Below are 25,868 nucleotides of genomic sequence, written 5' to 3'. Positions count from 1 at the left end.
ATGTGCAAGGTTGTGGCTCTAGGCAGTGGTTCTCAGCCAGCGTGATTTTGCCCCCAGCAGACATTTGGCAATGTCTCAAGGTATTTTTGGTTTTCACAACTGGGAGTAGGGGTGCTATTGGCATTGAAGGGTAGAAGCCAGGTATGCTGCTAACATTTTATAATGCACAGAGCAGCCCCCAACAAAAAAGAATTACCTAGCCCCAAATACCAATAGTGCTGAGACTAGGAAAGCCTGCTCTATCAGACGGAGCCTTCTGCCGCCATCCAGTATGTCACCCTACCAGAGATGCCTAGGTCAGAAAGGCTACGGGTAGGAAGAGTGAACTGCGCTGGCCAAAAGTCTTTGTTCAGGTGGGTCAATTCAGGATTGAGCCGTCTACCTTGTGCAAGGCCAGGACCAAGGTGGACTTTAAGGGACTATAAAGATGAGCAAGGTGTGGTCTGTGCCCAGAGGCATCAAACCACTCAGTTTTGTAGCTCACTCTCAGTTCATAAAGTGATTTTGATGTCCATTGCCTCATTCAGTCTTCGCAACAACCTGTGGGCCTGACCAAAAAAAAAAAAAACCCGTGTCCATTGAGTCGATTTCACTTGAGAGTAATCCTACAGGACAGAGTAGAACTACCCCATAAGGTTTCCAAGGCTGTAAATCTTTATGGAAGCAGACTACTATATCTTTCTCCTGCAGAGCAGCTGGTGGGTTCGAACCTCTGACCTTATGGTTAGCAGACGAGCACTTAACCACTGCACTACCAAGGCTACTTTTGGGCCTGACAGGACAGATACAATCGGCCCCATTTTATGGATGATCATACTGAGGCCCAGTTACATGAATAATTTACCCAAGGTCCCATAGCTCATAATCAGAAGGTCTTCTGGTCTTTCCACTAGAACATTTCTTAGTAAGGATAACGTGCCCCTTTCTGATCTCAGAGCACTCTCTTCTCTCTGGTCATGTTAGATCCCATATTGGTGAGAGATCAGACCTTTCTTCCATCTACCTTGACATGAGTGGAAAACTGAGTAAGGACAGAATGGGTTTCCCATCTTAGTATCCGCCTTTTACCTGAAGCAACCTCCCATTATATCCCAGAGCCATCCAGAATCCTCTTGTTCTCATGCCCTCTCTGACCTTTTGCTAAGGCCAAGCTCAGACATAGCAGGGAAGTTACCCACTTACACCGGGGGTCAGAATACCACCTCACCCTATGTTCCCGGGGACCACCATTACCTCAGAGTCTCCATTCATTTATTCCATTTGCTCAGCACTTACTGAGGACCTACCAGAGAAACAGACACAGTTCCTCCGCCTCATGGACCTTGCAGTCTGAGTGGGAAAGGCAGTCACCTAGCCCATAAGCCAACAAGTATGCAACAACAAATTGTGATGTGTGCTATGAAGAACACAAACAAGATGCAGTGCTAGAGTGGAGAGTCTACTTAGAGAAGGCAGGGAGGCCCCTGGGAGAAGAAAAGTAAGTCAAGACCTGAAGGATGAGAACATGAACCAGCTTTTTGAAGGCTCTGCTTAGAGAAGACTGGAAAGCGGGCAAGGGAGCAACTCGGTATAGGTGGAGATAGAGTGGATTCTTCTCCCACAGTATTTCACAGTTAGCACGCTCGTATCTTGAATCCCTCCTCTCACATATCTTGAAGACCTCCTCTAAAATCAATTCAACAAGAGTCCCCAAACTGCTGTTTTATACACAGCTTACTTTCTGCCCTGGTAGCAGTGTTAAGCCCTCGGCTGCTGACTGGGAGGTCAGCAGTTCGAATCCACCAGCCGCTCCTCGGGAGAAAGATGTAGCAGTCTGCTTCTGTAACAATTACAGCTGTGGGAACCGTATGAGTAGTTCTACTCTGTCCTATAGGGTCGCTATGAGTCGGAATTGACTCAATGGCAGTGGGTTAGGTTTTTTGGTATTGTCCTTTCTGCCAGATGCGTGGGAAAGGCAAGAGGAGTAAAACATCTAAGAGGAAGGCTTACAATCTAGCTAAGGAAATCAAATATGCTTACAAATGCTAGTGCTAGCCAGAACCTCAGCTTGAAGTGGAGGTCTTCCCCAGTGTCCTACACCCCTGGCCCACCCATCTCTTCCCTCTACCCTCAGTCATCAGATGTCAGGAGCCGCCCACTCTCTGTCCTCTCTGAGAGACACCGTCACCCTTGCCTTGCTCTAATGCCCACCACACACTGGCCAAGGAGTAGGCAGTCAGACAAGCCGTCCCATCACACCTGGGCTGGCTTCCACATACACCTGATTTGGGAAGGCCAGGGAAGCAGATGAGAACAAACACTCACTGAGTGTCTACCCTGGCCAGACGATTTTCATTCCTCATTGTGTTCAGCCCTGTTATCCTTTCCTAGATGGTGAAGGCAGGCTGTGGGAGGTTTTGGGGCTTGCCCAGGCCCCAGGGCTGGGTGGCATTGGATCAGGGACCCTCATCCAGTCCTTCTGGCTTACAACACACTGGTGGTTTTCATAAATTGTTAGCAGCAGTTCTTTTTTCCAAACTCGACTTTGGGCATATCCTCCACCATGTGAAGCAGATCCAGCAGAGAGGCTCTGGCTGGCATCTAGACACTCTGAGTCCTGCCCACCTGACCGGCCCTCACCCAGCCCCACAGGTAGCCTGAGGCTCCTTGGAACACCATGAGGAGCCCATCTGGTCTTTGGCCTAAAGCTCATGGCTCATCGAGAGGGACTGAGTGCTTCCTTCAGGGCTGCCCCCAGCCCTGGGCACTGGGCACAGAGCAGACATCCCGAAGTCCAGATGGGCAGGACTGAGTGAAACAGTGTGTTACAATAGAAGGTCCCATTCAGGATCTGATGCGAACAGCTTCCATCCACGTCTTTGCAGAAAATAACAGGATGGCAACAGCTTCCAAGTCCATATCACCATACATCTCCAGAGAGGGCCCATACCTGTATCCTCATCTCCCAGAATGCATAGGTTGACCTTCCCCAAGCCCCCTGAACTCTGTGTCCTTCTCCTTCACCCTGGCTCCCCCAGGCTGTCCCTCCAGGTGCACTACCAATAGCTGTGGTGTAACCATCATCCAGTCAGCATTTTGGGGTACAGTTTGATAAAAGATATGAGTGCCCAACAAGAGCTGTCCTAAGGGATGATGTCCCATAGATGCTAGCGTGACTTCTGAAGACTTCATCTGTGGCAACATTCAAAGTCGCGGGTGGATTTCAGCTTCAGGCTGAGTCATTCTGGAATCCCCGTTATAGGCCAAATCTTTTCGTGAGCATTTCAAGGGGTTTTCTCAAAATCTATAAATAGTTTAATAATGTCTGTGTAATCATCTATTTTTAACAGCAGCCTTCTGGACAGTTTCAGAAGTAATTGGGTTGCTCGTTGAAAGTCCAGTTTCTTCAGTTTCTGATTGCTCCTGGAGTGTGGCCGTGGGCCTGGCCCAGAGCATGGCCTGCAGTGGGAACCTGGACTGTGATTCTTCCTGGGAGAGGTGACCCGACCTTCCTAGTAGAACCTGGGCAGGCACAACCTCTGGGAGCAGACTCTAGGAATCTCCAAAAAGCTGGACAAGCTGGATTCTAGCTCCCACTCCTGTTTTCTTCACAGGGGAAACCCTCATCAGCACACTTGTGGGCTTTGTGCCTCAGTTTCTTCAATAGTTGTTGGGTGCCGTTGAGTTGATTCTGACTCATAGCAACCCCATGTAACAGAGTAGAACTCCCCCATAGGGTTTCCTAGGCTGCAACCTTTACGGGAGCAGATCGCCTGGTCTTTTTCTCTGCAGAGCTGCTGGTAGTTTTGAACCACCAACCTTTTAGTTAGCAGCTGAGTGCTTAACCATTGCACTACCGGGCTCCTTGGAGGCATAGTGACCTTTCCTGTTTATGGAGGCCTCTTAGCTTTCCCCCCAAGAGTTTTCACCTCTGTTCTGTCATTCCGTCGCCTCATTGACCCTGTGGTGCAGGTTAAATGATCTCTTTCCATTTTCCTGATGACACAGGGCAACAGAGATTGCCCCTATAGTCACATGGTAACTTGCCCAGACTAAATGTTTGGCCTTTTATTGTGCAGTCAGTCTGCTCCTCGGACTGAGGCCATGGTGAGTGTGTGCACATGTGCACACAGAAGAGGGAAGACACAGCCGGGCCCACAGGCCTCAAACAATGATGTCAGGCCTTACCCCCACATGCTTAGAGTACTCTGTACAATGGGTAAGGCTTCCCTATGCTGAGGCCAGGCCCTGGTAGAGACCTGCCTCCATGCCATTTGTCTACCTTCCTGGGCAGCAGGGCAGAGTCCCAATATTGCAGGGACAGCTGGGCCCTCTCCTCTGGGGAGACCTGGAGGAAAGTATAGGGGGAGGCAGGGGGCCACCCTCTCTGCTGAGGTCTTTGCAAGCAGGATGCCTTGGAAGGTAGAAGGAACACCAGGCACGGCATCAGAGCCCTCATTCCAGCCCTCCTGACCTTGGAACCCTGATCAGAGCACCAAACCTTGTCCTCTAGTTGAAATGCTACAGGAGGTAGAACAGGTAGTGCTGATGGAAAGTGCTTGGAAAATTAATGTGTTGTGTAAATGCAGGGCGGTATCAGACCAACAGCAGATGGCAAGACCAGAGCACCAGCACTGGCATAGTCTACTAAATGTCTGATTGTGGAGGGTGGCCCTGAGGTTTGTGGGCTGCAGCTCTCCGACTCACTCGTACCTGGTGTGGGTCATATGTGCCTTCCTGGAGGCTTTGAGAGCCCTGCGACACCTGGCTTTGAGAACTTCCTGCTCATCACTGATCTGCCAGACAATTTGGCCCTCTCTCTTCCTGCCCAGGCTGAAAGGGAAACTTCCACCTTCTTTGAGGGCTTTTCAAGGCCACAGCCACAGTGGGCGCTTACTCCCCCTTGCCTGAGAATGAGGCTTCACGCCTGCATAAGTGTGAGACAGAATTCCCACTGATTCAGCCCAGCTTCTCAGCTTCTCCTCACTGCACCCCACAGCCGCCACCTCCCCCCCCACCCCAACTCCCACGGATCAGCAGAGCTGAGCCTACCTGACCTGATTTTGCCAACAGAAATATTCTGAGTGCTCACACCCTGGGGAGCTTGGAGAATGTCTCCAGAATGATCTAGATTCAACTGGAAGTGGCTGATGGCAGTGCCCAGTCATAGTGTGTGCCCTTCACCTGGAGCCAAGTGCCAGGGAAAAAGTGTGCTCAGCCATTGTCATGAATCACCAGCCACAGAAGGTGTCTCAAGTAATTTTTATTGATAATAGTTTAAGGACCACCATTTGGGACATGAATTCCATGTTTACTATTGAGAGCAGATTCAAGATCATTCCTATTGTGTCACTTTCTCCTCATTCTTTCAGGTGGAACAGAAAGGGCGTTAGTCACAACCAACACGTAGGGAATTTGGCATGATGCTCGGGAGTTTCGGGCACATGGTACCAGGCCAGCATCTGTGTTTACAGTGGGCAGTTCTTGTCTCGGTCTGTGGTCTGGGGACCCGTCACAGGGCCCCATCTGCCCCAGCCACAGAACTGGCCACATGACCTAGGTCTGGCCCGTCAGGGAGCCTTATCTCCATGTTCATAGTGATTGGTCTGAGGGATGGCCATGTGATGAGCAGGGCCAATCAGATCCTTCCTTTAGATTTGAGGGTTGGACATTAGGAGAAAGAGACTCTGTCTTCCTTTTGGCTCCCAGCCATTGTGATAGAGACCTGGTGCTCCTGACAGCCATCTTTGCTATTGCAAGGGGAGGAGAGAAATGGCCAACATGCAAGTTAGAGCCAAGACAAGCAGAGGCAAGAGAGGGAGGGAGAACAAGCCTGACATGATTGTTTGAGCCCTGTGAACCCAGTTGTGTCTTCCCTCTTCCATAAACCAGCTCAGGCCCATGTGTGCATAGCTGGTTTGAGATGTTTTCTGTCACTTGTAGTTTGGAATCCTAGGTAACAGTGTCTAGGGGCAGAGCAGAGTGAAGCAGTGAGTGGCCAGGACTTCCAGCGGTAGTATTTGGCACCATGTGAGTGCACATCTGGGTCGTGGGCCAGGAAGGTCAGGGACTCATTAGGGCCACACAGCTGCTAAAGGAGGGGCAACCAGGTCAGGATGAGCTTTGATGGATAGAGGATACAACCATCATGTTTCTCTTCCGTTTGTGAAAAACCTACTGTGCGCCAGATACACCACACATGTTCCTCACTTAAGCCTAGAAGGTCTGGCTGACCCAGGCCAGAGTGATGCCAGACCTGGGCACCCTTGCACGATGCTGCCATGAGGGGGTGTGAGAACAGGGCCTGCAGGCTGCCGCCCCAGGATCACTGCATGGGACAGAGCTGCTGACCAGAGAACGCTTCTCCTCTGCCCCTGACTTCATGCTCCACTGAAAACACTGCCACCCCACACTCAGTCCACCTTCCTCTCTGATTCTGCCCAGTCAGCAGTTCTGACCCCCAGCTCCCGGTCCCATTGCCGTTCCTCCTGCCTGGGGCCCACTCACCCAGTACCGGTTGCCATTGAGTCAGCTCTGACTCATGACAACCTCGTGTGTGTCAGAATACAACTGTGCTCTGCTGGGTTTCCGGTGGCTGATTTTTTGGAAGTAGATTGCCAGGGCTTTCTTCCCAGGCAGCTCTGGGAGGACTCAAACCTCCAAAGTTTTGGTTAGCAGCTGAGTTCATTCACTATTTGCACCACCTAGGGATTCCCAAATAAACAGAAAACCTTTTATTTGAAAATTATTTTCATCTTTCTAACATAAACAGATACTTTTTTTCAGACCCCCGTCTTAGTCATCTAGTGCTGCTATAACAAAAATACAGTAAGTGGTGTTGGCCTAACCAAATTGACACATATTTTGGGGGGACACAATTCAATCCATTATATTCCACCCTTTGACCCCCAAAATTCATGTCTTGCTACATGTAAGACACATTCACCCCATCATCATATCATAGCAAAAGTCTTAAATCAACTCTAAGTCCAAGATCCAAAATTTCTTCTTTATCTGTAAAATCTAGAATACGAGTTATCTGCTTCCAAATGTATAATGGCAGACCAGGCACAAGCTAGACATTTCCATTACAAATGGGAAAAACTGGAGGAAAAGAAGGGATAACAGGCCCCAAGCAAGTCAGCAGAACACATTACATTAGCCCTCAAAGCTTGAAAATAGTCTTCTGTTCTTTAAGACAATTTACTCAATAGCCCTGCCCTCCAGACTCTAGGTATTGGCCACAGTCTCCAGATTCTAAGTGGAGTCCCTTCAGCCCTGGACTTCAGCTCCACCTTCCAGGCCCACTGGGATAACAACTCTCCTCCCTTGGCTTTAGGCACACAATTCTTCTAGTCCATCTGAGTGAAAACTCCACTCTTAGAAACACCAGAGGCCATAGGTCCACCCTTTGAAACCCCAGAGGTCCAAGCCATACCTTTTGAGACTGAGGTGGTTTGGTTTCCTGCGTTCCTTGCCTCTTCAGGCTCTGCTTCTTGGTTTCTTGGCCTCTTGGCTCCTCAGGGCTCATGCCCGCATCTGCCCTCCGGGGCAAGTGTTCCAAAGCTCTGTAGCTCCACTGATAAGTGCCTGGAGGCACCCCACTCCACCAAGAAGCCTCCTACACACAGGCAGTACACTCTCTTGCTCCGTAGGTCAGCTCCAGTGCTGTGTGGCACTGGTCTCCTGGTTCTGCTGCTGCTGGTGGTTCTCTGCTGCCTCCAGTTCTCTTCTGCTGCTGGTCCTCTGCTGCTGCCAGTCATTTGCTGCTCCCGGTCCTTTGTCCATTTACAGTTTCAAAATTGTTTCCACATTTTAGATATCTGTTAGAGCAGCACCCCACTCTCTTAGTACCAAATTCTGTCTTAGTCATCTGGTGCTGCTATAACAGAAATACCACAAGTAGATGGCTTTAACAAAGAGAAATTTATTTCCTCACAGTCCAGTAGGCTAGAAGTCCAAATTCAGGGCGCCGGCCCCAGGAAAAGGCTTTCTCTCTCTGTCGGCTCTGGAGTAAGGCATTTATGATGCATCAGTCTTCCCTTGGACTGGGAGCATCTCAGCACAGGAACCTCAGGTCCAAAGGACGTGCTCTGCTCCCAGTGTTGCTTTCTTGGTAGTATGAGGTCCCCAAATCTCTCCATACTTTCCTTTTACCTCTTGTAAGATAAAAGGTGGTGCAGGTCACACCCCAGGAAAACTCCCTTTACAATGGATCAGGGAGGTGACCTGAGCAAGAGTGTTACATCCCACCGTAATCCTTTTAACCACAGTCAGAGATTATGATTTATAACACATAGAAAAATCACAAGATGGAGGACAACCACACATGGCCTAACCAAATTCACACATATTTTGGGGGGATACAGTTCAATCCATTATACTCCCTAACCAGTTGTCTGTGGGGCCCTGGTGGCACAGTGGTTAAGCATTTGACTGCTAATGAAAAAGTCAGCAGTTCAAATCCACAAGCCGCTCCTTGGAAACTCTGTGGTCAGTTCTACTCTGTCTTATAGGATCGCTAGGAGTCAGAATTGACTCAATGGCAACGGGTTAACCAGTCATCTAAGGAGGTGGGTCACGCACGTAGTTTGGAATCTACTGCTAACCTAAAAGTTATCAGCTCAAACCCACCCAGCAGCTCCACGAAAGAAAAGGCCTGGAGATCTACTTCTGTAAAGATTACAACCAAGAAAACCCCATGAGCAGTCCTACTCTGTCACACTGTGGGTCACCATTTGTCTGGGCCGACTCCAGGGCAGCTAACAAGAATAACAACCAGTTACCTGGGGGGAAGAATGACTGGGATAAACTTGTTGGTGCCTGGGGAATCACTATCTCCCCATTGCTGTCCCTCCCACATCTCATCCCATCTTCTCAAGGAAAAAGCAACTTCCTGCCAGCAGAAAATAAAATGCACTTTCTTCTCCTCACTGTGGAGATGGCATTGGCAGCCACCTCTCTGGACAGAAACAAACCCGAGTCACTGCGGAGGTAGAGTTTGGATGGACCCATTTCTCTTGGCCATTTGTTTCAAAAGGGGAAAACAAAATGGTGGTGAGTTTGTAGGTAATGATGGCGGCTGCCAACTTCAGGAAGTTGAGAAATACACTGTGGCCCTTGTGCATTAACCCTTCACTTTTCTCAGCAGCCACATCTCCCTGCTGTGGCTGCCTGCGCCAGGCTGGGGGTGTTTTTCCCCCTTTGCCTGTACGTAGCTGTTTTTGGCTTAGCCACAGAACTCCACCATGCCAGAGTTCATGTGGTTATCCAGAGCAGGGAAGAATTTCCCAGCATGCCTTGGGAAACCTGAGACACTGAACGCCTTTCAGGTTTTATTGATGTGGCTGGTGCAGGAAATAGCAGTACGTCAATAAATAGTTTTAAGCAGGAAACAGGGCTTAAATGGTAGCCTTAGAGTTTGGGGAAAGGCACTAGGGGTTGCTGGGAGGGAGCCTGCCAGTCAGATGAGAGCCTGGAGCCAAATACCAGGCTTTGAAATGGCTGCCACCAAACAGAGGCCCCTCGTTGGCTCTGGATGGAAGAGGCTGAGGGTGGGGGCAGAGCTGGAGACCCAGGGAATGGCTGGTTTCCGTTGGCAGAAAGAGGCTCCTTGTTCCAGAGGAAAAGCTAGCAACCTACCACATGTGTGCCAAGAAGAGACACAGGCAGATTTTTTGTGGGCTGGGCATGTTCACAACCCACTTCCCTACCGTTCTTGTGAGAATCACCTCTAGTTGGAAGGTCACACCAAGAGTTCCATTGTCTTACTCAAGAAAAATATGTATTTTTTTTAATCAAGGAAAAGGGTCGCAACCTGCCAATTTCTTTTTAAATAACCATTTCTCTGATTATAAAAAACGTTCACAGAAAATTAGAAGAATACAGAAAATCGTGAAAGTTAAAACATACGGGTCATCCATAAATCCGCTATTGAGAAACAACTATTGTTAACCCTTTGAATATTTCTCATCTTTTTCCTTTAAAAAAAAAAAAACTGATTTATTCATGGATGAGATTATATAATACACATAATTTTGGTTTTGCTTTTTTCTTATTTAGCATTACATAAGCATTTTCCCATGTTATAAACTTTTCATAAACATAGTTTTTAATGAGTGCGTGGATCACCATTTACTTAATCATTTCCCTATTCTTGGATGTTTAAGTAGTTGCATTTTTCTGTGCTTATTTTTCCTATTTCCTTATGATAACTACTCAGAAGTGCAGTTACTGGATCAAACAATTAGAACAATTTAAGGCTTATTTTAAAGTTTTTCAGAAAAGTGCTACCAACTTAACCGCCTGCTAGTATTGGTTTAGTATTATGTAAAAGTGCCTGTCTCACTGCACCCCTACCCCCAGCATTGACAATTACCGTTTTTTAAACTTTGCTGATTTAATAGTTGGGGAATGTCTTAGTTATCTAGGGCTGCTATAACAGAAATACCACAAGTGGATGGCTTTAACCAACAGAAATTTATTCTCTCACAGTTTAGGAGGCCAGAAGTCAGAATTCAGGGTGCCAGCTACAGGGGAAGACTTTCTCTGTCGGCTCTGGGGGAAGGTCCTTATCATCAATCTTGCCCTGCTCTAGGAGCTTCTCAGCACAGGGACCCCAGGTCCAAAGGACACGCACTTATGGCTCTTGTTTCTTGGTGGTATGAGGTCCTCCTGTCTCTCTGATAGCTTCTCTTTTATATCTCAAAAGATATTGACTTAAGAAACAACCTAATCTTGTAGATTAAGCCCTGCCTCATTAACATATTAATCCCACCTCATTAACATCATAGAGGTAGGATTTACAACACAGGAAAATCACATCTGATGATAAAATGGTGGACTGTCACACAATGCTGGGATTCACGGACTAGCCAAGTTGACACATGTTTTTGGGGGGACACAATTTAATCCTAACATTCCACTATTTAGCCCCCAAAATTCTTGTCTTTGCCACATGTAGAAGTCCTGGTGGCACAGTGGTTAAGGGCTCGGCTGCTAACCAAAAGGTCAGCAGTTTGAATCTACCAGCTGCTCCTTAGAAATCTTATGGACCAGTTCTACTCTGTCCTGTAGGGTCGCTATGAGTCAGAATCAACTCGACAGCAATGGGTTTGGTTTTTTGGTTTTTGCCACACATAAAACACATTCATCCCATCATCTCACAGCAAAAGTCTTAAATCAACTCCAAGTCCAAAATCCAAAAATTCCTCTTCATCTGTGAAATCTAGACTACAAGTTATCTGCTTCCAAAGTACAATGGTGGAACAGGCACAAGGTAGACATTTCCTTTACAAATGAGAGAAATTGAAGGGAAAGAACGGGTAACAGGCACCAAGCAAGTCAGCAGAACACATTACATTAGCCCTCAAGGCTTGAAAATAATCCGTGTTCTCTGAGACCATTTGGACAATGGCCCTGCACCCCAGACTCTGGGTGTTGGCCACACTCTGGATTCTGAGTAGAGGCACCTCAGCCCTGGGCTTCAGCTCTGCCTTCCAAGCCCACTGGAACTTGCGGCAACTCTGTTCCAGTCGAATTTGGGCAGCCTCATTCTTCTTGTCCATCTGAGTGGCAACTCCACCCTTTGAGACTCCAGGGGTCATGGCCCTACCCTTTGAGACTGAGGCAGCCTTGCTTCCTGAGTTCTTTGTCTCTTCAGTTTCTGCTTCCTGGTTCCTTGGCTTCTCGGCCCCTTGGGCCTCTCCACCCCGTCTACCCTGCTGGGCCAAGTGTTCCAAAGCTCTGTAGCTCTACCAATAAGTGTCAGGAGGCACCCCACTCCGCCAGGAAACCTCCTGTGCAAAGGCGCTCCGCTCTCTCACTCCACGGATCGGCTCTAGTGCTGTCTTGCACCGATCTCCTGGTTCTGCTGTGGCCGTTTCTCTGCTGCTGCTTCTTGCCATCTCCAATGTAACAGCTCCACCTACTTTCTTCTGAGTCCTTGCCAGAATTGTCTTTGATATCCATAATTCCACCAATAATCTCTTCAGAGCAAACTAGGCTTTTACTATTAGGCACTTTAATAAACTTCCAGCCTCAACCCATTCATAGTTTCAAAACCACTTCCACATTTTAGGTATCTGTTAGAGCAGCACTCTACTCTCTCAGTACCAAATTTTGTCTTAGTTATCTAGTGCTGCTATATCAGAAATACCCCAAATGGATGGCTTTAACAGACAGAAATTTATTCTCTAACAGTTTAGAAGTCTAAGAGTCGGAATTCAGGGTGCCAGCTCCAGGGAAAGCTTTCTGTCTCTATTAGCTCTAGGGGAAAGTCCTTGTCATCAGTCTTCCCCTGCTCTAGGAGCTTCTCTGCACAGGGGCCCTAGATCCAAAGGACGTGTGCTCCTGGCTTTTCTTTCTTAGTGGTATGAGGTCTCCCTGTCTCTCTGCTAGCTTCTCTCTTTTATATCTCAAAAGTCACAATTTAATCTTGTAGATTGAGTCCTGCCACATTAACAAAACTGCCAATAATCCCACCTCATTAATATCATTTAAAAAAAACCGGTTGCCGTGGAGTCCTACTCAGCAATCCAGTAGGACAGAATAGAAGTGTCCCATACAGTTTTGAAGGAGCCACTGGTGAATTCAAACTGCAGACCCTTTGGCTAGCAGCCAAGCTCTTAACCATTATGCAACATTAACATCCTAGAGGTAGGATTTACAACACACAGGAAAATCACATCTGATGACAAAATGGTGGACAATCACACAACACTGGGAATCATGGACTAGCCAAGTTTGACACACGTTTTTTTGGGGGGACACAATTCAATCCATAACAGGGAAGAAAAAACTGTTTTCATTAATTTGATTACTACTGAGATTTCATTAATTTTTTCTTGTATTTATTGACGATTAATGTTTTCATATATGAATTATCTTTTAATGTCTGTTCCCCATTCGCCCACAAGGAATTTTGTACTTTTATTACAAATTTGAATGAGTTATTTATATATTAAGACCATTTACCCTTTGTCACATTGATTGCAGATATTTTTCCCAGTATTATTGATTGCCTTTTAAGTGTGTTTATAATATTTTGATACAGTCCTCTGTTGTTTTAATGCAGAAAGCCGTTCTCCATCCAGAAATTTGATACTTTATTTTATTTTCTTCAAGTTTTTATGGTTTATCTTTTTTTGTTGCTGTTGTTAACCTCTTTATTCCATATGGAATTCATTTTAGGGCCCAGTGTGAAGTAAGACTCTAAATTATTTTCCCCCAATAGTTAGACAGCTGTCCCTGCACCATTGCTTGAATGAATAATGCTTCCTTTCCCACTGATTTGTGGTCCCCCTGGGATCATGTGATGAAATCCTATGGATGCCAAGTTTGTTTCTAGACTATCTGATCTAGCTGTCCATTCTTATGTCAGTTCCACACTCTGTAATTATTAAATAGGTTAAGAGTAATCTAATTCTTTCCAGGTTTGTGTTGTTTTGTTTTTAGTTATTACTCTGTTATGCTCTCAAATTACATTTAGGATCCTTTTTTCAAGGCTCTAGCCCTCCTCCCCCCTCCCCCCCCAAAAAAATTAAGATTGGGATGTCGAGTACAAATTGCTATTAAACCTATGAAATATTTCAGGGAGAATTAGCATCTTTACAATGTTGTCTTCACATTTAGCAATAGCTTGTGTTTCTTCCCTTGTTCAAGACCCTCTCTCTCTGTTTAGTTTCATAATTTTCTTCTTAGAAATCTTGCACATTTCTTAATAATGTCATTTAAGTATTTTTGTTGCTGTAATAAATGAGCCTTTGTGCATTAAAATATCTCCGTGGTTATTCCTGTCATAAAAGAATGTTTTTGATTTTTGTATATTAATTTTGTATCTATATACTCTTATTAACTAAATAGTCAACTTTTATTTCATTCCGATCTTTATTACAGGGTCCTCTTGGGTTTTTCATAGATATAATCATATCAAATAATTTTATCTCCTCTGTTTCAAAAGTCATGGATGTTACTGCTATTTTTTTTGTTTTTTCCTCAGTCCGGCCTAAAGATGTAATATATTTATAGATTTCCTGATACTAAATCATTCTTGCCTCCCTGGGTTAAAATCTACTTGGTTATCATGGATCTATTTATTAGTATTTCATTTAGGACTTTCACATTGATTCAAATTAGAGAGATTAACCTATAGTAGTCCTTATTTGTAGTACACTATCATTATGAGATTTTGGTAATAGGGAACTGGAAAAGCTTATCATTTTCTATATTCTGGGTCAGTCTACATAGCAGAGCAATTCCTTTTTTTTGAAAGTTTGAATGGACCTATCCATAACAGTCATACACCTAGAGACTTTCATAATTTTTCATTTATGATTTTTATCTATTCTGGTTTTCTGTGGTTTGTAGTAAACTTTTAGTAAGGTTTTGTGATATTTATTTTCTCAATTACCTATTTTGTCATTTTTTTCCAAAATTATCAACAGAGCTGTATAGTTTTTTGTTAAGCTTTTATGTCTACTCTGTACCTGTTTTCATAGATCATTCTTATTTCTAATTTTATTTCTACTTCTTCTTTCTTTATTTTATTTGTAATTTCCTTTCTCTATTTTCTAATTAATTAATTTTGGGTTTTATCTGTATTATGTTCTTCCTACACTTCCTTAGTTCTTGGCAATTTTCTAACTTTTTGAGTTGAATGTTTAGATCAACATTGTCCAATAGAAGTATAATGTGATATAAATTTATAAATATGATAAATTACATATGTAATTTTTAATTTAATATTTTTATTTAACCCAATATGTCTAAAATTTCAACGTATAATCAACTGGTTTAAAATAAGAGACATTTTGCATTCTCTTCATGCTGCGTCCTCAAAACCAATGTGTAGTTTCCACTTACAGCACATCTCAATTCCAGACGAGCCACATTTTAAGAGGTCAATGGTCACATGTGGTTCATGGCTATCCTACTGGACAGCATACGTTTAGATAGCATAGGTGCATATGTGTCGTTTTCTTCCTTTGGTCAGTTGCAATGAATTTTTTTAAACTCCAGTCCTTAGTACCCACTGGCCCCAAGCCTTTTCCTCCCCCTAGAGGGCTTTGCCCAAGGGAATCACCCCTCTGAGAACACAGTATTCCACCCCAACTCCTCTTGTCCCCTGGCATGGCTCTTTATCTCCAGTGACTCCTAACTCTGGTGAAATGTTATCTTCCTTTTTAATGTTGTTGTGGGGCATTGTTCTTCTGTGTGCCCCTTCACAGATATTTTTATGGGAGATGGTGAAAGGGGGAGTCAGATATCATTGGGTGGGTACCATTTTAGCTCCCAAGTTGGCACTTAATAAAGATCTAAAGCCGTGGTTACACAATGAAATCACCTGGGAAATTTCAAAAATTACCAGTATCCAGCCCCACCCCTAGCCAATTACACAAGGTTCTCTAAGTGGAGTCCCAAAAAAACCTGTTGCTGTCGAGTCGATTCTGACTCATAGTGACCCTATAGGATGCAGTAGAACTGCCCCCATAGGGTTTCCAAGAAGCGGCTGGTAGATTTGAACTGCCGGCCAGGGCTGAGAACCTCCAGGCCAGCCAGGGCAGAGAACCTCCAGTGCAGAGAACAATGGAAGGAGCATATGTTCTTATTCCAGTTCTAGTAGTGTGACCTTAGTCAAGTCTTTTAACTTCTTTGTGCCTCATTTTCTTCTGGTTTTAAATGAGAATGGTAATGCCTGCTCCTGCCCTGACCACATAAGGTTTTTGAGGGGTAAACAAAGGTTAAAGAGGGTAGAACTGCCCAAAAAACTATGACTTCAAAGCCAGCGGTCCAAGGCCCTTTCACAGGCTCTGAAGTGGCAGGCAAAATCATTCATTCATTCACAGATGCCCAGAACACCCCTTGGCAACCACTGGGGAGGCTGCCTGCTCCAGATTCTGTACTAGGGAGGGGATACAAAGCCATCAAGGTGCTAGGCACCCACTGAGGCGGGGGTCCCTGGCTGTGTCCAGGGGATTCTTTAAGGGACCCCACCTGGCTCAGACTATAGGGTAGAAGACAAACAACAGAAACCCATGCATTGGCAAATCCCAGTTATACCCAGCGAGACACTCAGTGGGAAGTGATGGGGGAGGCAGAAGACCTGAAAAATCAGGTGTGGGGCCCATGAGATCTACAAGTATAAGTTGACTTCCTAGGGACAGCCTGGGCAAATGGCTTAGTAGAAAGTGGAGACTCAGACAGAGCTTGGGCTCTGAGGTATTACTTTTCCAATTTAAAAACCCCATAAGAAAAGGAAGGAAGGAGAGGCTTGGTCTCCAGAGCAGGCAGTCCTGGGTTCAAATTCCAGCTCCGCCAGTACCACATAGCCATGAACAAGTTATGTAACCTCTCTAACCACAAATCCATCATCTGTAAAATGGGGGCAGTGAAAGAACCTGCCTCTTAGGATGTTGTTTTAGTCATCTAGTACTGCTATAATAGAAATACCACAGGTGGGTGGCTTTAACAAAGAGAAATTTATTCACTCATACTCTAGTAGGTTATAAGTTCGAATTCAGGGTGTCAGCTCCAGGGGATGGCTTTCTTTCTGTGTCGGCTCTGGAGGAATGTCCCTGTCATCAGTCTTCCCATGGTTGAGGAGCTTCTCATGCACAGGGACCTGGGTCCAAAGGACATGCTCTGCTCCTGTCACTGCTTTCTTGGTGGTATTAGGTCCCCAACTCTCTGCTTGCTTCTCTTTCCTTTTATCTCTTGAGAGATAAAAGGTGGTGCAGGCCACACCCCAGGGAAACTCCCTTTACCTTAGATCAGGGAGGTGACCTGAGTAAGGGCGGTGTTACAATCCCACCCTAATCCTCTCAACATAAAATTACAATCACAAAATGGGGTACAGCCATACAATACTGGGAATCATAGCCTAACCAAGTTGAAACATATTTTTGGGGGGCACAACTCAATCCATGACAGATGTCTATGACAGTTAAATGATACATTACAGTTAAGGTACTATGCTTAGTGTCTGGCTCACAAATTGTAGCTGCTGCTGCTGCTATTGTTTTACACACATACACACACACACACGTATATATGATATATATATGTACTTTTTTTTTAATAGACACAGTTCTGGCACTTATAAACTGTGACCTAGTCTTCTAGGCTTATCAAAAGCTGGAATTAGAGGACCTTCTCTTGGGAATTTTCTCACCCAGTCCCTAATTTGCCAGCTGAAGAGATTGTAGCCCCATCTGCCCCTCTAGATAGCACTTTTTTCACGCACACAGAGCAGACATTAACCGAGCCATCTCTGAGAGCCTCCCACCTCTGAAGATTCTGAGATTCTGGCATCAGGGAGAATGCTGAACTGCAATGAGCAGTGGGGAGGGGCCCTGGACTGTGAGAAGAGCCTGGGTCGCATTCTGCAACCTGTTCTCTCATATGTTCTATTTCTTTTGGTGACATAGTCACCCAGACCCAGAAACTTGGCACCGTCTTTGAGTCTTTCAACTTAGAACTCACCACTTAGCAAGTACTATTTTCCTTGATTATGTCTGTTGTATCAATTCTATATCAGTCAGATATTGCCGCATAACAAACAATCACAAAAAAAACCTCGATGGCACACAATTATAAGCATTCATTTAGATTATGTGTATGTGAGTTGATTGGAGGTAGGCTGACCCAGGCTAGACTTAGGTAGGGTCCTGCTCCGCACGTCCCTCATCCTCCCCCTGGATCATCAGGCCAGCCCAGAGATATCTTCTCATGACGATGGAAAAAGATGACAGTACGAATATATACTTAAGGTCTCTTAGGGCCTCAGATTGGAACTGACACCCTGTCACTTCTGCCTCATTTTCTTGCCCAAAGCAAGTCAAATGGCCAAACCCAAAGACAAGGGGTAGGGGAAATGTACTCCTCTGCTTTAGTAGGGAAGAATGAAGATTTCTGAATATAATCTCCCATGGATTCTTATCTTTCCATTGCCAGGTAGTTTAGGTTGTATTTCATCCTGCAGGTCTCCACACCTTTGCCTTGTTAACCTTTCTAAAGAGCACAGGTATGAACATGACATTCTGTGCCCCCCAAAACCTTCCCTCCTGACCACCACATGGAACCCAGCTCCTTGGCTGGTTGCAGCCATCCATTCTCTGGCCCCAACCTTCTTTCCCAGCCCTGTCTCCTATTTTATCTCTCTACCCCGCCTATGCTGGACCTGGGCTGGTTACACCTCCCTGTTTCCCAAACACTCATGTGATCCTCCCTGCGCCTTCCTCCTTGTGTCATTCTCTCCACCTGAAATGTCCCCCACCCCCACCCCCTCAGAGTCCCATGTCAAAATCCTAGCCTCTTTCAAGGCCCTGGTTTCCAGTTGGAAGTAATAACTCCTACCTCTGAGTTCCCAGAATCCCTGTACTTAAACCCTTCTTTTTTTTTTTTTTTTAATTGTACTTTAGATGAAGGTTTACAGAACAAACTAGTTTCTTATTAAACAGTTAGTACGCATATTGTTTTATGACATTGGTTAACAACTCCACGACATGTCAACACTCTCCCTTCTCAACCTTGGGTTCCCTGTTACCAGCTTTCCTGTCCCCTCCTGCCTTCTAGTCCTTGCCCCTGGGCTGGTGTACCCCTTTAGTCTGGTTTTGTTTTATGGGCCTGTTCAATCTTTGCCTGAAGGGTGAACCCCAGGAGTGAGTTCATTACTGAGCTGAAAGCATGTCTGGGGAGCATACCCTGTTCTTTCTCTTTGAGTTAGAATTTTGTTCTATATTTTTCTGCAGCTGTGTCTGAAACCCCCTATTGTGATCCCTGTCAGAGCAGTCAGTGGCGGTAGCTGAGTACCATCTAGGTGTACTGGACTCAGTCTGGTGGAGGCTGTGGTAGTTGTGGTCCATTAGTCCTTTGGGCTAATCTTCCCCTTGTATTTTTAGTTTTCTTCCTTCTTCTTTGCTCCTGAAGGGGTGAGACCAGTGGAGTATCCTAGATGGCCGCTCACAGGCTTTTAAGACCCCAGACACTACTCATCAAACAGAATGTAGAACATTTTCTTTATAAACTATGTTATGCCAATTGAGCTAGATGTTCCCTGAGACCATAGTCCCCACAGCCTTCAGCCTAGCAATTCGGTCTCTCAGGGAGTTTGGATGTATCTATGGAGTTTCCATGACCTTGCCTTATACAAGTTTACCTAGACCCTTCTGATGACTTTGAATATCTTCTCTCTTGTATCACAATTATGAGTGAACACGTCTTCTCCTAGAGCTAGTGCACTGCCTGGCACACAGTGGGGCAATAATATTGTTAAGGAGGAAGAGTGAATGGATGAATGAATGCCTGTCATTATCCTGGTAGCCTCTAAGCCCCTTGCAGGCAGGGACAATAAGTAGCTTGTGCCTGCTAAAGGGCCTCAGTCACCAATTACTGCCATGTTGCTGAGCATGTTCTGCCCTCCCCCACATGGAGGACATGATTTGGGAGTGTCATGGGGAGGTAGTTCAGCAGAAGGAGTGGAATGGGGGAGTTGGTGAGTCTGGGAAGGGTGTCCTCTCCCGCCTACCTCACCCTGGCCCCTGTGAAGAAAGAGAGGCTGTGGACACAGCCTGGGGACACCTGAAGAAGAGGCACTGTGACTGAAGGTCAAGGTGGCCATGGGTGAGCCCTGGCACTCACTCATGCCTCAGCCGCAGGTCGCCCGTCTCCACCCTCGTTCAGAACATGGAGACCAGCTCCTTAGACCGTAGGCGCTGCAGTGCGGCGGGGTCACACCGGCCCCCTCGGGCCCACGAGCTGACTGCTGTCTTGTGCCTCCGCAGAAGGACTTCACCGTGCGAGAGGAGCTGCAGCAGCAGGACGTGGAGCGCTGGCTGGGCTTCATCACGTTCCTGTGCGAGGTGTTCGGCACCATGCGCAGCAGCACCGGCGAGCCCTTCCGCGTGCTCGTGTGCCCCATCTACACCTGTCTCAGGGAGGTAAGAGAAGACCGCGCCGCCGGCCAGCCGGCCAGCGAGGAGCGCGCACTTGAATTCCTGTCAGTCAAAGCTCACCTCAGGAGCGCCATAAGGCTCATATCAACTATAAAGTGCTCAATCCTTTGGCAAAGAGAACTGTTTAACTCCCTGCTCTTCTGCTTTCTGAAGCCAGGTTTCTATTTACTACGTTTCCTTACAGGGAAACAGTCCCCAAAAGGTAGTATCATTAACTCAGACTTTGGTGATTCATAATCTAGAATATTGGCCTGCCGAGAGGATGCCCTCCATATTATTTGAATGCACAAATCTTTGAATTGGTTTCGTTTACCGTTGAATTATTTATTTTCAAAAACATGTTTGCTTCCAAATTTCATCTGGAAAAGAAAAAAGTAAGAATAACAAAGAGATTTCTGAGAAGCAAGAACTTAAGGGGATACTTTCTTCAGCAGATATAGTAATGTACTTTACAAGGCCCCTCTGGCTGTTCTCCAGGGGTGGGGTTGGAAGGGGGCAAAAGTGGAAGGTGGAAGCCCAGTCTGGAGGCTGTGACATCATAGGTGAGAGGTTGGTGGATTGGAATAGGGCAGAGAAAGTGAGGGGGGAGGGAAAGGCTTGGATTCTAGCCAAGTTTTGAGTTAGAACCAGTGGGACTATGAGATGAAGGGAAGGGTGGAAGTGACATGGGCTCCACGTTTACCAGCCTGTGGGCACCATTCTCTCAGATGGGGAATGCTGGAAGAGAGAGAGCAGGAGTGGGGATGAAAATCAGGAGTTGGTGTTCAACAGGTGTCGTGTTAGTTGCCTGTCAGATATCCCCATAGAGCTGTTCCCCAGGGTACTTAGGTAGAAGTGTCTGAAGAGCTGGAGTCCCTGAGTGGTGTAAACAGTTAATGCACTCAGCTGCTAACTGAGAGGTTGGAGTTGGAGTCCACCCAGAAGTGCCTCGGAAGAAAGGCTTAGCAATCTAAAAAAAAAAAATTTGTCTACTTCTGAAAAATCAGCCATTGAAAACCCTGTGGAGCACAGTTCTACTCTGACACACAGGGGCAGCCATATGTTAGAGTCGACTCAATAGCAGCTGGTTTTTGGTTTTGTTTTGTTTTTAATCTAATGATCTAGGAGGGGTCAGTACTGAAGATATGCAATTGAGGGTTGTCTGAAGTATCAATATGAGCGTGGTATTAAAGACTAGGAATGGGTGGAGCCACCTAAGAAGAGGGTCTAGATGGAGGCGAGGAGAGGAGCCAGCAGAGGAGGCTGAGGAGCAGTGGCCAAGGAGGCAGGAGGCAAACCAGAAAGATGTAGAGTCTGAGAAGGTTCAAGAGAGCACTTGAAAATCGTCACAGGGACCCCCCCAAGAAGAGCCTGGGCGAGCCTCACAGGTCACATGTGCTGTCCTCTCGCGTCCTCAGTGGCCCTCTGCAGTGGGGACCAGGATCAGGGAGGAGGAGCTGCTGGAGAATGCGGCCGAGAGCTAAGTAGGAACAGGACACAGCAATGTCCTGGCTTGGGCACCAAGGGAGTCACTGGGGACCATGGCTTCAGAGGAGGAAGCTCTGAAGCCAGAATCGCCTGTGTTGAGGAGTCAGTGGAGGCACGGACCTGAGTGCGGACATGTCTTTTGAGAATTTTTGCTGTGAAAGTCAGGAAAAGGGAACTGGTTGGCTAAAGGGGGGAAGGGGTAGAAGGTGTGGGATCAAAGGGCATTTTTGTGTTTGGGAAAGAAAGGAGATATTAGGGTGATTTAAGAGAAGGGAGGGGAAGGTATTTCTAAGCATTCATGGAGCATACATTTGGAAGAAATTGCCTGCTCTTTGCAGACTGCCTGGTCACCCATTAAAGCAGAGGATGAGGGCCTCTCCTGGGTGCTTTGTAAACCTGTAAGCCTCTGCTACTCGCAGAGCCAAACCATGTTTCTTAGCAAGTACTTTTGAATTCAGACTTATTTCACAGGCTCAATGGCCTCTCCCAGCGTCACTTCACCCTCAAGGGGTCTTAAGCCCAGAATGCAGTACCAAGGGGGTCTGGAGCTTTACCTTTTACGTCCCTTTGGGATGATCCAAAGGCGGCCGTCTTGGAGGCAGAGGGCTGGCCCTCTTGACTTCTGGAGGTCCTCCCATCCTTGCCTGCAGTGTGCCTCACAAAGGGAGCAGCCTTGTTCTAGGACAGTGACCTCGATTGCCCCAACAAGTTCGCTCAGCATGATCTGAACACCTCCTGGCGTTGCTGTCACCTGCTCCCCTGAGCAGGAAGCAGGACTATAACTGAATGCTGGCCTGGCTGCTGGGACACTTTTAACACCACCTGAGGTAGTGCAAACTTTCTGGTGTGAGATCCGGAAGGTGCCAGGAGGTGTGCACAGGCACAAAGAACCACCCCCATTGCACGTTTGCTTGCTGCGTTAACTTCTCAGGGTGGCTTCACAAATGCAGGCCCATACTGGGCTAGTAGTGGTCAACTCGCGGAGTAAATAAATCACCTGTGGCTTTCATCATTGTGTAAAAGAAGAAGCCAGAGCACCCTGTATCCAGCTGTATGCTTTAGGCCACATGGGGACATGGTTATAGAGCATCATCCCTGGGGCCAGGCTACTGCCTCGGTTCAAATCCTGGCTCTGTTGCTTTTTAGTTGTGTGATCTTGGGGGAGAGTTTAACTGCCCTGAGCTTAGGTTTCCTCATCTGCAAAGCGGGATCACGTTGCTTTCTCAGCAAGGGTTTAGGGAGGTGATGTGGCATGGGGAGGGTGCTGGTTACACAGAGCTCTGTGCTATGCAGTGCCCCATCTGGGGACACGTGGCTGGTCCATGCAAGAGCTGGTCCATCTGGAGCTCCTGAACTCCCAGTCCATGGCTCTTTCCAGTAGAAACCATGGCTCCCCTTAAACTCAGTCCTAAGAAAAGATGGAGATACAAAGTAGGACCCTATGGATCTTATCAATCCCTTTGTAGGGCTTATTGCCTTTCCAGCTCCCTGGGGGCCCCTGAATTCTCCCCTGCTTCATCACACACTCACTCATACTCAGCTCTGACTGACTTCTCCAGAGCAAGTCAAGCCAGCTCTTGGCAATTTCTAGAAGCCAAAGGCACCGCTGCTGCCTCCTATGCTGGGAAAATTTAGGCTTTTCCCTGAGGCCATGCAGATAACTGACTTCAAATCCCTAGCTCCCTCTCAGCCCTGGGATCCTCCCAATGCCCCCTAGACTCATATTTCCAGCTGCCGCCTAGAGTCCCAGGTCAGGCCTCAGGCCCCCCAACACCACATGGCTGGAGCTGTACCCCAGAGCCCTCTTGCTCAGACAAAGTTCTCGTACGGGCCCGGGGCCACCTTTCCTGCCTCTCTCCTGCCAGGCAGCAGCCCCAGACTCACCTGACTGCCTACATTCTGTACCTGCCATGGCCTCCCCCACTTTTCTTCCTTAGTGCCGCTGAGTCACACACACACACACACACACACACACACACACACTGGCCATTTTGATGTGAGGAGTCTCCTGTAGAACAAACCTAAGGGGCAGCTGCAAAGCCCTCACAGCCGGCCCAGCCTGAGCTCACACTCATTCCAGTGTCCTCCTTCACCCCTCTGCCCCTAGAGCTTGGGCATGCACTCAGTTGGTCAGCCCCCTCAAACTGGAGAACACCAGCTGTGTGAGACCTGCCCTGCCCAGAGCAAGGCCCCTGGGCATTTCCTTCTGAACTGAGACCTAGCTGAATGAACTGGTCTCTCGGTACTCGAGCTTGAAACCTCGGAGTCATTTCCAGTCTCCCTCATCTTGGCCCTGACACCTCCTCCCAGGCCCCAGTGGGACACAGCTGACAGCAACTCCTGACTGTTCTATCCTCATTCTTGCCTTTTCACAACACCTTGTCATCTATTTAGCAATGGTAACGGCGCATGCTACCACAAGGAAGGCGCTCTCTGAAGAACTTTATGTGGCCTTTTCTCTTTTACTCAAAAAACACTCTAAAGTTTTTTTTTCCAGTTACCATCAAGTCAGTGCCAACTCATGGTGTCCCCGTGTGCGTCAGAGTAGAGCTGTGCTCCGTAGGGTTTTCACTGCTGGTTTTTCAGAAGTAGATGGCCAGACCTTTCTTCTGAGATACCTCTGGGTGGACTCGAACCACCAACCTTTCAGTTAGCAGGTGAGCAAGCAGCCATTAGTACTATCACCCAGGGACTCCCCTCCGAAGATTATCATGCCGATTTCGCAGAGGAGGGCAGAGAGGCCAGGTAACTTGCCCAGGGCCACACAGCCAGTAGGTGGCAGAATCAGTATTTGAATCCAGGTCTGACTCCGGAGTCCTTGTGCCACAACCTTTTGAGCAGAGCAGGGACCACTCTCATCCCTCAGTCCTTAACCCCCCACCTGCTCCATGGTGGGGCCCCTATAGATATTTGCATAATTGATCCTGTTTTTGCCATGAATACCAAACCCAAACCAACCCATTGCCATTGAGTCAATTCCAACTCATAGCGACCCTACAGAACAAAGTAGAACTGCCCCCATAGAGCTCCCAAGGCTGTAAATCTTTACAGAAGCAGACTGCCACATCTTTCTCCCATGAAGCGGCTGGTGGATTCAAACCACTGACCTTTTGATTAGCAGCTGAGAGCTTAACCATTGTGCCACTAGGGCTCCTTTTGCCATGAATAACCTGTGCCAATCAGATATCCTTCTTTGAGGGGTAGATGAGAATAAGTTTCAATGAGCCCTTTTTTTTTGCTTAAGAGCAAACAGTTTCTGCCAAGATGGTTTTCAAAGAGTTCGAAAAGTCTTGGTCCCTCAAACTGCGCAAGTCTTCCAGCCCTCATGTTTACAGCTTGCATTTGCTCAGCAAGCTCTTTTTTAATAGCATTCAAAGGAACCGTAGGTCCTGGGTGGTGCAAACAGTTTACACTCAGCTGTTAACTGAAATGTTAGCAGTTCAAACCCATCCAGCTGTGCCTCAGAAGAAAGGCCTGGCAATCTGCTTCCATAAAAAGTACAGGCAAGAAAACCCTACTGTAACACAGGGGGTTGCTGTGAGTCAGAACTGACTCAACAGCAATGGGAGGAGGAGGAGAAAAGGATCTCTTGATCCTGCCCCAGGTCCGCAGCCAAGCTGTGAAATTGGAGGGTTCCACCCCCTAGAGGTATGCGTGTTTGTGCTTAAGCTCGGGGTGTCGGGTGCCTCTATCTCAGCTTCTCTGAGCTGCCCTGCCAGGCTCTGGGTCTGGCTGGCCCAGTACCCGCATATCCTGACCCTCCAGCCCCCTCTGCCTCCTCCACGCCCCTGTCACCTCTGTGACCCAGTGGTGTTTCTGCTAGGCTCCTTTGGATTGTCATTGAATGCTTCTCTCTGGGCCCCTTACTTCAAGAGCTTTTCTGGAAATTCCTCTGGCAGGGAGTGACTTTTAACTGCTTCGTGCCTTTTCCCTTTGAGAAGCCTGTGCCTCTCCACTTCCTCTCATTCTCTTTTCTCCCCTGCCTGCAACGTGTCACTTCCATCTCTTCATTCCACCTCCTCCATCTCTACCCATAATTCCCTCCACCTGCCGTCTTCAGAGGAGTTCTGGGTGATGCAAGCCCAGTTAAGTCCTCGACTACTAGCCAAAGGATTGGCAGTTCAAACCTACCCAGGGGCACCTCAGGAGAAAGACCTGGCGATCTGTTTCAGGAAGGTTGCAGCCTCGAAAACTCTATGGAGTACATTCTACTCTGCGCACATGGGGCCACCATGAGTCAGAATCAACTCAACAGCAACTAACAACAACGACAGCCGTCTTCAGAGTCCCGCAGTAACAGCCAGGGTGAGGAGTGGTGTTCCAGAGGAAGGGAGGAGGCGTACTTTCTATCAGGAATCTCTCACCCCTCCGCACCCCTACTGCCCCCTCACCCTCTCCTTCCCGGGGCTGACTCCTTTGCTGTCCCCACACCCCAGGCCCTAGAGAGCCCAGCTGCCCCTCCCTGCACTT

General features: G+C 47.2%; 1 protein-coding gene across 5 annotated transcripts in view; it reads left to right on the top strand.

Annotated features, from left to right (window-relative positions):
- CTIF (cap binding complex dependent translation initiation factor) overlaps positions 1–25,868 on the top strand; it is a 300,698-nt gene that overhangs the window by 238,216 nt on the left and 36,614 nt on the right. For all 5 annotated transcript variants that reach the window (XM_064294545.1, XM_064294549.1, XM_064294547.1 and 2 more), the window contains one exon: positions 19,761–19,916. In XM_064294545.1, coding sequence (XP_064150615.1) covers positions 19,761–19,916 — 156 coding nt within the window. The remainder of the gene's footprint in view (positions 1–19,760; positions 19,917–25,868) is intronic.

The sequence above is a fragment of the Loxodonta africana genome, chromosome 11 (genome assembly GCF_030014295.1).
Source record: "Loxodonta africana isolate mLoxAfr1 chromosome 11, mLoxAfr1.hap2, whole genome shotgun sequence".
Classification (NCBI taxonomy): Eukaryota; Metazoa; Chordata; class Mammalia; order Proboscidea; family Elephantidae; genus Loxodonta; species Loxodonta africana.
This window is presented reverse-complemented; position numbering and strand designations above follow the sequence as displayed.